General features: G+C 40.3%; 2 protein-coding genes across 17 annotated transcripts; one reads left to right on the top strand and one right to left on the bottom strand.

Moving 5' to 3' along the window:
* Positions 1-723: 723 nt before the first annotated feature.
* On the top strand, positions 724-7,672 carry LOC121794723 (RNA-binding protein 25-like). 16 transcript variants are annotated; one of them, XM_042193026.1, is made up of 9 exons: positions 1,066-1,203; positions 1,631-1,713; positions 2,308-2,323; positions 2,499-2,743; positions 2,885-3,034; positions 3,310-3,751; positions 3,857-4,519; positions 4,602-5,176; positions 7,281-7,672. In XM_042193026.1, the coding sequence occupies exons 4-9, from the start codon at positions 2,531-2,533 to the stop codon at positions 7,530-7,532; spliced, it is 2,295 nt and encodes a 764-aa protein (XP_042048960.1). In that variant the 5' UTR covers positions 1,066-1,203; positions 1,631-1,713; positions 2,308-2,323; positions 2,499-2,530; the 3' UTR covers positions 7,533-7,672. The 16 variants fall into 16 exon arrangements, with proteins under 16 accessions (XP_042048945.1, XP_042048944.1, XP_042048954.1 ...); XM_042193016.1 differs by having other exon boundaries at positions 1,984-2,374; XM_042193024.1 differs by having other exon boundaries at positions 1,100-1,242.
* Positions 7,673-8,681: 1,009 nt separating this feature from the next.
* LOC121794068 lies at positions 8,682-9,764 on the bottom strand. The gene is made up of 3 exons (XM_042192068.1): positions 9,680-9,764; positions 9,523-9,589; positions 8,682-9,436 (listed from the first exon to the last, which is right to left on the bottom strand). Exons 1-3 carry the CDS (start codon positions 9,709-9,711, stop codon positions 9,194-9,196), a joined length of 342 nt encoding a protein of 113 aa, XP_042048002.1. The 5' UTR covers positions 9,712-9,764; the 3' UTR covers positions 8,682-9,193.
* Positions 9,765-12,021: the final 2,257 nt, after the last annotated feature.

The following is a 12,021-nucleotide window of genomic DNA, read 5'->3' as shown; positions in this document are numbered from 1 at the left end:
GAGAATGAGGCAGTTGTGTTACTTAAATTAACTCAGATACTATGTTGTTACAGAATTGCATCCATTCAGCAAACTAGAATGTTTGTAGTTTTAATTTATTTCGCTTTCGGATTAGAATTATTTTTATTAGCTTTAATTTTTTTCGAGTAACTTTAGAAAATTAGGACGTCTTTGAATCTGTTTTTAGTATTGTTCTTTGAGCATCACTTATCACATAAACAGATTTCTACTTTTCTAGTTATTATATTAAAACTATATCTTTGATTGAGCTATAATTGTTTAATGAATTATATGGTCTTGTTTAATATTCTTGTTTACTATTCTTTGAATGTGTATTCAAGGGTGTTGATCTCTACCCTTTGTATCTTTTCCAATTATGCGAGATTCCTAGCATACTTTATAGTGTCATTTTCGAGTGATCAGCGAGAGATTGTAATAGTTGGTATCAAAGCTACATCGTATGAGCAGCCCAGCACGATCTAGTTCGGCCAAGTCTCACCGGAGACAATCCTGGGTAATAGAACTTAGAACAAATGATGGACATGATTAACTTGAACAAAAGGCTCGTCGTTGGAATTGGATGGTATGGGAAAGATGTCATGACATCTTGTTGAACCATAGGAAGTTTTAGTAACCAATCAGGAGCATACACGTCAGCCGTGAAATTTGAAATTCAATATTTACCGTACAACAAAACCCAAATTAGGGCTTAGAAATCTAAGTACTCTGTGAAAACTGAAAACCCCCTTCAGCTGGAAAAGCAACAACTTCATCATCATCTACCAATGGCGGATCCAACGCCAGTCCCGGAAACAACCGCCGTCGCCGCCGATCACAATCCCGCTCTCCATAAATCTGAACCCGAACCGGAATCTCGATCCGCCCAATCTGATCCATCTCCCACATCGCTTCCCCAATTTCCAAACCCTAGTCCTAGCGGCCCTCCGCCTCCATCAGTTCTCGTTGCTCCTCCACCGGCGATGCAGCCCTCCTTCCGCCTGGCTGGGACGCTTGGCGCCGCTACCCCGCAATTCCAACATGTTCTCCCCTATCAGGCTCCTAGTGTTCCACCTCCAGGAGTGTTACCAGCTCCCGCAGTTGGGAACGGCCCGTTGGCGTCGGTGCATCCGGTGATGGCGCCGCCTTACGCCATGCCCAGTCAGCCTATGAGATACGGGCCGCCTATGTCGAATGGCTACCCTGGTATGCCTCAGCCTCTTCACCAAGGTGCCATGCCTCTGGGTGGGTTTTCTCTCTATTTCCGATTAAATTTGTCTCTGGATAGAATGGATATATGAGTTGTGTGTGTGTGTGTGTGTGTCTTAATTTTGCATACGGATGCACTTTCTTGTGGAGTTAGTGGTTTTAACTTTTAGTAACATTTTGGACGATTTTCCATTAATGTATAACGAAATTGGGCTATTAGCTGAATCATCTCTCATGATCATTACAAAGTAACATGCTTTAAGAAAACCGGTCCCTAATTGATTTGATTTTATGTGCCAATAAGTGTGCTGCTATGCTGTATTTTACAATGTGTTAACAGAAAGAGCATACGAGGCATAAGGGATAGGGAGGGGTACATGTTAGTCAGATTAGGGGTATCGATGACGAGATGTTTTCTCTACAGTGTCTCATGATTGTTTACGGTGGGAAAGGTTGGAGGGCTTCATTAGAGACTGAGTATCCCTCAGACTTCAACTCCTTTTGTTGGTATGCACACATTTTTTATTTGCTTGATTTCATTGATTTCTACTGCATGTGTTCTAATGGAATATATAGTAATATTTTAAGTCCAATGCTTCAGAAAGAATAGAATAAGGAAAAACATAGGATATTTTAAAATTAATGACTGAAAAATGTGATTTTTCCATTCCAATCTGAAGCGGTTCTGGTCTGCTGTTTACTGAGTAGGCTATTACTGTAGTGATAAGAATGTTTAGCCCTTTTATGGGATATTAATTTTTTAACTGGCGACAGCAGACTATGCTAACAGTTGAGTGCAGCTATGCCTCTCATTCAAGGTATCAAAATCTTCCTAACCATACAATCTTCCCATGTGATTTTATGATGCATGTAATTAAGAAATCAAGCCCTAAATACTAGTTTTATGTCTGAAATGTGTTGTGGTTTGAGTGAGAATTTGGTTTAGTCATCTCACTTCTCGAATTAAACCTTCACCTATGGTACCTCCAATTGGATAGTTTTGGCATGCCTTCTGTTTGCAAGTCAATGCTTAAGGTATGCCCTGTTCATGCATTTCCTTGCTTCATGAATCCCAATGTTATTTTCTTGATGTTCCTTCAGGTTATATGTTCAGCTGGTGAGTGTTGTCATGCCTGTGCTGCAATCTCTTATTGCTTTGATGTTTTTGGTAACAACAGTTGATTCATCTTGTTAGATCAATTTATGCTTGATTCAATCTATAGTCAGTTGATATGTAATTTGATTAGCATGTTGTTGACAATCTGCCTAGTTTTTGTGGCCTCTTCATGCAGGAGTACCTCGTTATTCTTCTCCTTATGCACCAATGCTTCGGCCAGCGTTTTCTCTGCGGCCATTGGTTGGTGTTATGCCACCATTGGCACGCCCTCCAGTTATTGGAATTCGTGGTCCAATTATTCCTCCAGTTGTTAGACCCATTACTCCAAGCGTGACATCAGCAGAGGAGCCACAGACGACTGTATATGTTGGGAAGATATCATCAACTGTGGAAAATGATTTCATGTTGTCTCTCCTGCAGGTTTGATGTAGTATCTTGAAATATTGTTCTCTCCTATTCCATTCTCTTGTGGGATTCAATTTGTATATGTATGGAATTTTGTTTGAATAATATAGCTTGATGTTCATATCAACCAAGCCTGACTTCTAACTCTTTCTGAAGCTTTGTGGGCCAGTAAAGAATTGGAAACGTCCACAAGACCCCACTGGAACTTTGAAAGGTTTTGGGTTTTGTGAATTTGAATCTGCTGAAGGAGTTCTTCGGGCATTGCGATTACTTAATAAGCTAAGAGTTGATGGACAAGAGTTGATGGTATGATTTACTGCCTTCTATTAGAGATATACGTAATTCTTCAACTTTGCTGTGTTAGCTTCACCATATTTATGCAAGATGCTGATGCCTCATGTTACAAATTTCTCTTACATTAGAACTCTTATACTACAAGTTGTTACCGTTTTCTGGCTTTTTGGTTCACATACTTAGTTACTCTTATGTGTATTGTGTGTATCATATATCCCTCCCAACTATGAAAGTTGAGAAGGACTTTTGCTCTTCTGCTGATTTATTATCACCTTAATGGTCTGCAGTTAAATGTTAATCAAACAACACGGAAATATCTTGAGCGTTATGTACAGAAAAAGATAGAAGGTTCGAAAGCCAAGGAATTTGCAACTGATGGTTCTGACAAAGAGGAAGCAAGAGAGTCGAGCTCTGATACTGACAAAGCTGTTAAGTTGACTGAAGAGTCTCTAAAGCCTTCATCAGATGAACAACAGACAAAGGATAACAGTGAGACGAATAAGGAAAATCCTGAGGCTGGCAGTTTTAGCCTTGTAACTGATGAAGACAGGGATGCAGACCGTGATGCTTGCGAGAAGCTCACAGGTATGTTAGAGGAACGGCTGAAGAACAAACCACTTCCTCCTCCACCCCCACCCCCACAAACACTTATTGATGGACCTGGAAACTCAAACTCAGAGCAGCCTTCTGGTTCAAAGGATAGAGAACCAGAAGGTGGGGTGAAGAACGGTATGTAATTCTGACAAACACCTGATAATCTGTCCGGGACTTTTTGTTTCCATGCCATAGTAGTTGTTCCAGACACTGATGAAATGCTTACACTTCATTATGCAGATACAGAAGACAAAAATGATGATGACAAGACTGCTGAGAGCAAACCCTCTAGTGAGCCTGATGGAGCAGGAACAGGTTCTCCTGATAGAAGTAGAAGGCATGATAGGAACAGGGATCGAGACCGTGACCCAAGACGAGAAAGAGAAAGGGAACTTGAAAGATACGAGAGAGAGCGAGAGCATGAGCGAGCTAAGAGGGAGAAGGAGAGAGAAAATAGGAGTCGGGAAGATGAACGGAGGTATAAAGTGCGTGAAAAAGAATGGGAATCCAGAGAAAGAGAGAGAGAACATTGGCGGAAGAGAGAGCGAGAACGAGAGAGAGAAAGGGCTCATGAAAGGAAGTGGGAAGTTGTGGACCAAGAACGTGACGGTGATGATGGGTATGGAAAGAAGAGAAAATATAAGATCAGTGATGAAGAGAGGAAAAGAAGACAGAGGGAGAAGGAAGAGGATGTGGATGACAGAGTGAGAGAGGAGGAAGAAATTGCTGAAGCTAAAATGCAAGCCGAAGATCAGAAGAAACAGCTTGAGGTACTGAAAACAGAAACTGTTCTGCCAGTTAATGGATTAGAGAAAGCTATCTCGCCAAATGATATCAATGCTGAAGACCAGGGTAAGGCTGATCAGACCTTTGAGCTCAAACCAAGTCCTAGAACTTATGAAGGTATTTATTTCTTCTGGCTTAACTTGTGGTCGTATTCCAGTTTGGGGCTCACCACCTCTGAACTTACATATACTTTTACCAGTTACAGGTGAAGGGATTGTGCAGAATGGCACCAGCGATTCATCTAATTTTGCTCCGGACATTCAACAAAATAGCAATGTGCCAACTAAAAAGTTGGGCTTTGGGCTTTCAGGATTCGGAAAGCGAGCTGCTGTACCTTCAGTTTTTAATGAGGATGAGGATGAGGATGCACATAAGGAAAAGAAAATGAGACCTCTAGTTCCAATTGATTACTCAACTGAGGAACGGGAAGCTATTCAATCTTCCATGGCCGAAGCCCCAACAGCTAATATGGCTGCTGCAGCAGAATTTGTGAAGTGTATCTCAACTGTTAATTCTAAAGAAATTGATGGAGAAAAAGAAAAAAGTAGACGCTCTCATGAGAGATCCGGCCAACGTGACCGTGATAGACATGAGGAAGAGAACAATAGCATCCGCGAGGAGAGCAGAAGAGATCATTCTGAAAGAGAAAGATCAAATAAAACAAAGACCCCAGAAAAGCAGAAGCTTTTGGATGCTAAGCAGTTGATTGACACTATCCCAAAGACCAAAGATGAGTTGTTCTCCTATGAGATCAACTGGGCTATCTATGATCAGGTGACTACCTCTATGCCTCTTTGATGTCGTAAATTATTCCTTTTTGATTAATCATATCCTCTGGGGGTGGAGGGCGTAATTTATTATCATTTTATTCATTTTGCTTTATTGTTCAAAAGGCTGTTATAAAATAAACTCATTAAGATCATGATATTAAGGGCATCAGCAGTGGGGCGCCCTAAGGCGCGCCTTAAAGCCCGCCCTATGCACCGCCACGTCAGCATTTTTATCCTCCTACCCTTTTACCTGCAGTGGGGCGCCCTAAGCATTTTCTTTTATTTGAATATTTAAATAAATACAAAATTGGGAAAAACCTTTATTTCATTTATAAAATTAATACATTACAATACGAATTAAAAAAAATACGCAAACTCAGCAACGACGGTTACGGGCCCACACTTCTTCAATCATGTCGTTCATGAGTTGAGCATGGTCCTGTTGGTTGCACATTGAGACCTGTCTAGATAGAACCCCATTGAAGCCCGTCGGTAATCCTTGAGAGGGGGGTGCGGTCGCCGTGCTGGAGGAGCTAGATGCACCTTCATCATCGGTCCAATCGGTGATGCTCCCACCTTCATGTTCGACTATCATGTTGGCGAGGACTTCCTTGAACCAAAGACGCGCCGTCCCTTTCACTATTGCCCACCGTGATCGGAGCACACCAAATGCCTGCTCCACATTCTTCCGCGCCGCCTCCTGCTTTTGCGCAAATAAAACTCTCTTCTCACCGATTGGGCAGTTGGTCGTCTTCCGGAAAACAGGCCACCTTGGGTATATGCCATCGGCCAAGTAGTATCCCATGTGGTATTGGCACCTGTTGGCAGTGAACTCAATGGCCGGGCTGTTGCCATTACATTGCTCGGTGAAGAGGGTGGATGAGTTGAGGACGTTGATGTCGTTGTTCGACCCGGCTGCACCGAAGTACGCATGCCAGATCCAGAGCCGATGGTCAGCGACGGCTTCGAGGATCATCGTCGGGTGGCTGCCCTTTTATCCACTAGTAAATTGGCCTCTCCACGCCGTCCGATAATTCTTCCACTCCCAGTGCATACAGTCGATGCTCCCTAGCATCCCAGGAAAGCTGTGCGTCGTCTCGTGCATCTTCATCAGACCCTGGCAATCTACAGCAGTCGGCTTTCGCAAATATGTGTCGCTGTAAGCCTCCATAATTCGCCTGTTGTCTCTCCGACGTGGAGGTACTCGTCGAACATGTCCGTCGTGTATCATAGGCCAACTGACGGCGTGCAACCGTGCACTTCTGCAACGGCGTAAGTCCGGTTCTGCCGATGCCATCTTCCCGATACTGGAAGTATTCATCACGTGACTCCAACGTTTGGACAATGCTGAGAAAAAGGTAACGAGGCATTCTAAACCGGTGGCGGAAAATAGTCGGGCCCCACCGTGGTTGCTCGGAAAAATAGTCTGCAACTAGACGTTCGTGAGCTGCGGCGTGTTCGCGGAGGACAAACGTCCGACGTCGAATAGGCTTGGGGATCTGCTCCGCCGCCTCCGCCTCCTCGCGCTACATTTTGACTAAGCATTCCGCCATTGCGTCTTGAACGGATGCATTTAAGGCTTGAGTCAAGGTCGGACTACCGCCCTCTGAGGAACTCCGGTCGTCGTCATGGTTCATATTGGTTTGTGAGAGATGGAGAAATGTGAGAGATGAGAGATGCGAGAAATGTTCGTATGAAAAATAGAATGAGAAACGAGGTTTAATAAATAGACAAAATTCGAAAAAAAAAATGCGTTGCATCGTCCGCGTCGTCGTCCGCGTCGCCCACAGTGGGCGGACGATGGCGCGGACGATGCCATATCGTCCGCGCTTCCTCCGCGGACTATCTGTCGTGCGAGGACGGCGCATCGTCCATCGTCCGCCCCACTGTGGGTGCCCTAAATAAACTCCTCAAGATCATGATATTAAAGACCAAACATTTAATTTCATATAGAAATTGTTAGACAGGTGAATTGTCACTCTATGTTAGTTTTTCTGTTAATGTGATTATTTTTTAGGGGATGATTTGAATTCTTATTACTGTGACTGTATGATTGAAAGATTATGTGCATAATAGTTTCCAAGCAAACCTACTTTTGTACTATACAGAATGTGCTGCATGAGAGAATGAGACCATGGGTATCAAAGAAGATAACAGACTTTTTGGGGGAGGAAGAGGTCACACTAGTAGAGTATATCGTGTCTGGCACTCAGGAGCATGTCGATGCAGGTGAGATGCTCGAGAGGCTCCAAACTATATTAGATGATGAAGCTGAAATGTTTGTGCTCAAGATGTGGAGAATGCTTATTTTTGAGATCAAGAAGGTAGAGACTGGCTTGGGTCTGAAGCCCAGGGCCTGAGCGAAATGAATAAACATGTTGGGTTTAATCAACGTATATTGATCACGGCACCACACATATCTTGTATTAGAGATGGAATAATTTGCAACAGTTATAAATTTTGTAAGTTTCAGTATATCACCTCTGGTGCAGTTTCTTAATTGGCGTGCTTATCTTATGCTCTTCGAAATCAAAATTGTGTCCAATCAAAAGGAAAACCATCGTTTTACCTTTTTTTGCTTAAACAGGTTGCATGGGATTGTTTTGTAGTATTAAATCTAAATTCATTCAAATATAAAAAAATTAGCCACAAAGAACTCAGCAACAAAAAAACAAAATGTCATGCGTATGCGGCTTTCCCGTTTAACTTATTTCATTACACCGTTGTGATGTAGTAATATCCCTACCTAAAAGAAATCAAATTAGTCCCAAATATTTACACATCAAATTTGTCAAATTTGTCTTCTGTATACACACAGTCTTTGAGTTTGCTAGCTTGAAACTGTGAAATGGACTCCTTTAATTCTTTCTCCCTGACATTATTCTCTGTCAGCCATCGGTGGCCAAGCACGATAGCGGGTATTACTATCTTTTTGCTCTTCTTTTTCCAGGTTTATTCCAACGGAAGGCCAAGGCAACACTCCTCCGTTAGTGAAGAACCCATCTTTTTGCAGGATTTACTCACAACACCTTAAAAGTCTTCCTCAGTCCACGAAAAATAATCTCATTTTCCCGTTTTTGGATGATCATAAAAAATAGTCTCAATACTTAGTAGAAAGTTTCTATCCCGTGCTTTACCTACTCTTTCTCCTCACACCATACTTTACTTACTTTTTGTCCATATTTCTCCTACTTTACCCTACTTTTTCTCTCATCTCTCTTATTCTATTAATTTCTCATTAAAATACGTGTAACTATTTTTTTTGGATGGAGAACAACAAATTTATAAAAGCAGTTATTAAATTTCCATCGCCTATTTTAAATTTCCATCTAACTGTGTTGTTATATTTATTACACGACATCATTGTGAGGAAGGGCATTGGTGAAACAAAATAGTAGCATCATACTAACTTGTACGCTGGGAGTATAATGAATATTCTCGACTGTGCATATGTATATATGCATATATACACGCATATGTATATGCAACTACACTCTTGTACATAATAGTTATTGTGATGGTGACGCATATCTGTAATATTTACTACACACCCACTTCATAGGTCATGTATTGAATAAAGTTAGGCATACTTGCGTTCTATAAATTGGGGGTTGGAGTAGCAGGCTTTGTTCACAAACCATCACCTCAATAGGCTTCTTCTATATGGGATTTATACCCTCTAGGCAGCCGCAGTCTTTCCAAGCATGGCCGGTGGATTTGCTCACGATTTTCTTAAGTGAGAGAATTGTATTCCATTTTATCCTACATGCATCGTATACTTCGGATGGTTATACTCATACATTTTTTCCTAAAATCTTTGATACAGTGCTATCAACGGTGTTCCGCCGCCGCCACCCCCGTTCGTCGTCACATATGGCGGGCTGATGCACCGTTCGCGCATGGTTAGCACTCCTCATTCCTCAATCGACTTCAAAATCTATGTTTTACATAATGTAATTTTAACTCGTTATTATCTTCCAAAACGCATGCGGCGTCGTGGGTGTTGGTTTTCGGCGTCATATTACCGGTTTTCTGTTGGTTGGCCCTTCCCAACCAAGCACATTGATTTGTCGACCATTTGCGAAAAGGTCCCACCCTCGGCCAAAACACCACTCCAGTCCGTCAAAAGGTCCCACCCTCTGCCAAAACACCACGTCAGTCCGTCCATACATAGGTTGACAAACCAATGTGCTTGGTTGGGAAGGGCCAGCCGGCAGAAAATCGGTAATATGACGCCGAAAACCGCCCACGACACCGACAGTGGCTGCGTTTTGGAAGATAATAAAGAGTTAAAATTACATTATGTAAAACATAGATTTTGAAGTCGATTGAGGAATAGAGAGTGCTAACCATGCGCGAACGGTGCATCAGCCGGCCGAATATGATGATGAACGACGGCGGAACACCGTTGATAGCACTGTATCAAAGATTTTAGGAAAAAATATATAAGTATAACCATCTGAAGTATACGATGCATGTAGGATAAAATAGAATACAACTCTCTCACTTAAGAAAATCGCGAGCAAATCCACCGACCATGCTTGGAAAGACCGCGGCTGCCTAGAGGGTATAAATCTCATATAGAAGAAGCCTATTGAGGTGATGGTGTGTGAACAAAGCCTCTACTCCACCCCCCAATTTATAGAAAGCAAGTATGCCTAACTTTATTCAATGCATGACCTATGAAGTGGGTGTGTAGTAAATATTACATATATGCGTCACCATCACAATAACTATTATGTACAAATGTGTGGTTGCATATACATATGTGTGTATGTGTGTGTTATATTGCTAACTCACCCTTAAGTTGTTAAATACAATTCAATGATAGACATTAGATCTTCAAATTAAGGGCCAAGATCATTCAACCCCCAGTATCAATACAATATACGAAAAATGTCAATAAGGGTTTTAATGTTAATTAACAATAAATTAGTTATAGCTAACTTTTAAAAAATATCTCAAAATTTTAAATGCATATAACTATCTCAATTTAAATTATTTTTCCGCATAACATATATCAAATTAAAGATAATTTTGTAAGGATTCCAACGAGATCCTACATGCATATGTTTCGATGTCAAAGTTTTAAAAAATTTTCATAAATTTTCGTATTTTATTAAGAAGCAAGTAATATCAATACAACTTACATAATATGTCAATATAATGTTTGCACAATGTCAATACAAAATTGTGTTGACATTATCATATCTTCATGTTGATATATTTTATACACTATATTGACATTGAGTTCCTAAACCCTAAATTTGATAGTTGTTATTATCTTTAATATTAAAAATAAAAAATGAAATTACACATGGCAATTTATAGACCATTAGATCTCTAAAATCTTAAGGTCTTAAATTAGTTGTAGTTAGCAATTAAATGATTAGTTAGCAATTGATCATATTCCTATGCGTGTATATATGCATATATACATATGCATAGTCGAGGATATTCATTACACTCCCAGCGTACAAGTTAATACTCTCTTTGTCCCATTAGAAAAAAACGTTTTTCTTTTTAGTTTGTTCCATTAAAAATGAAACGTTTCTAAAAATGGAAATAATACTCTCTACTTTTTTATTTTCTCTTATTTACTCTCTCTTCAATAATTCACAAAACAACACTATATAAAATAATGTGCAGAAAAGTAAATGTTGCGTATTTAATGGGAAGGAGGGAATATGATGCTATAGTACTATTTTGTTTCACCAATGCCCTTCCGCACAATTAGGGATGTCAATCGGGCCAGCCCACCGGGTTTCTGGCCAACCCTATTCGGGTTGTGGGTCAATCGAGTGCGGGCTAATTGGATTGTGATTTTTTCGGGTTATAAAAGTTCAACCATAACCCTAAAAGCTCGGGTTTCGGGCTAGCCCATCGGGTTGCTACCGATAAAATTAACATGCGATCAATCCAATAAATAATGGTGAAAATTAGTTATACTTATAAAATGTAAAATATTTAATTATGGTAAATTTGTGATATATGCTTAAACTCAAACATAAACATGATCAAATACTAATATTTGAGATTTATGCAAAATAAAACATAAACATCAAGAAATTTTAAATCATGTTTTAGAAATTTAAATATATTTTTTAGTGAATTTGAAGTTTCTAATTTATTTATCTATTATTATGTTAATAAAAATTTAATACATAATTTATATATTTAATATTTAATATATAAAATTGAAAGCTATTTTTTTAGTAATCTATATTATAAAATAACCAATAAAGTGTTGAATTAGAGTTAAACAAATAGAACGATGGAAATTTTATCAGGTTTCCAGGCCAGCTCATCGGGTTTTCGGGTCTGGCCCTAACGGGTTGCGGGTTAATCGGGTGCAGACTAATCGGACTGTAATTTTATCGAGCTAGAAATTTTCAAACCTAGTCCTATAAATTTGACATGCTATTCGGGTCAGCCCACGAGTTGCTACATTGACCTCCATACTCAGATCATCTCCAATGGCATCAGCACTAAAAACTCCTCCTGCCACATCATCAGGACAAGTAACTGGACAAGCAATAGGCTAGCCACAATAAACAAAATTATAAAAAACAAATAATTAACTATCACACAAAATACAGAATTAAATTTACGACACAGATACGGGAAAATTCAATAATAATAGTAAATTTTTAAAAAGTACATTAATTAAAAAAAATTACATTAATTTAAAAAAAATCCCTCTTCCACACACGAGCCCCCGCCTCCCCGCCTCACTCCTCGTGGCCGTCGCCGTCGCCGTCTTCGCCGCCGTTGTCGGTGCTATCCGGGACCCCTAAATCTGCGGCATCTGAACCCGCGTCTGAGCCCCCCAACTGTACCGAGGCGGCA

The sequence above is a fragment of the Salvia splendens genome, chromosome 3, assembly GCF_004379255.2.
Source record: "Salvia splendens isolate huo1 chromosome 3, SspV2, whole genome shotgun sequence".
In the NCBI taxonomy this organism is placed as follows: domain Eukaryota; kingdom Viridiplantae; phylum Streptophyta; class Magnoliopsida; order Lamiales; family Lamiaceae; genus Salvia; species Salvia splendens.
Note: the sequence above shows the minus strand (reverse complement) of the source record. Positions and strands in the feature narration are given on the sequence as shown.

What these genes read in the sequence shown, in the direction of transcription:
- LOC121794723 (XM_042193010.1), top strand. Translation starts at nt 786, where the DNA reads ATGGCGGATCCAACGCCAGTCCCGGAAACAACCGCCGTCGCCGCCGAT. An exon ending in CCAAGGTGCCATGCCTCTGG is followed by an intron (nt 1,243 to 2,498) that starts GTGGGTTTTCTC and finishes CTCTTCATGCAG; the next exon opens with GAGTACCTCGTTATTCTTCT. An exon ending in AGAAGGTGGGGTGAAGAACG is followed by an intron (nt 3,752 to 3,856) that starts GTATGTAATTCT and finishes TTCATTATGCAG; the next exon opens with ATACAGAAGACAAAAATGAT.
- LOC121794068 (XM_042192068.1), bottom strand. Translation starts at nt 9,711, where the DNA reads ATGGTCGGTGGATTTGCTCGCGATTTTCTTAA. An exon ending in TTTGCTCGCGATTTTCTTAA is followed by an intron (nt 9,590 to 9,679) that starts GTGAGAGAGTTG and finishes TCTTTGATACAG; the next exon opens with TGCTATCAACGGTGTTCCGC. An exon ending in TGATGCACCGTTCGCGCATG is followed by an intron (nt 9,437 to 9,522) that starts GTTAGCACTCTC and finishes TCCAAAACGCAG; the next exon opens with CCACTGTCGGTGTCGTGGGC.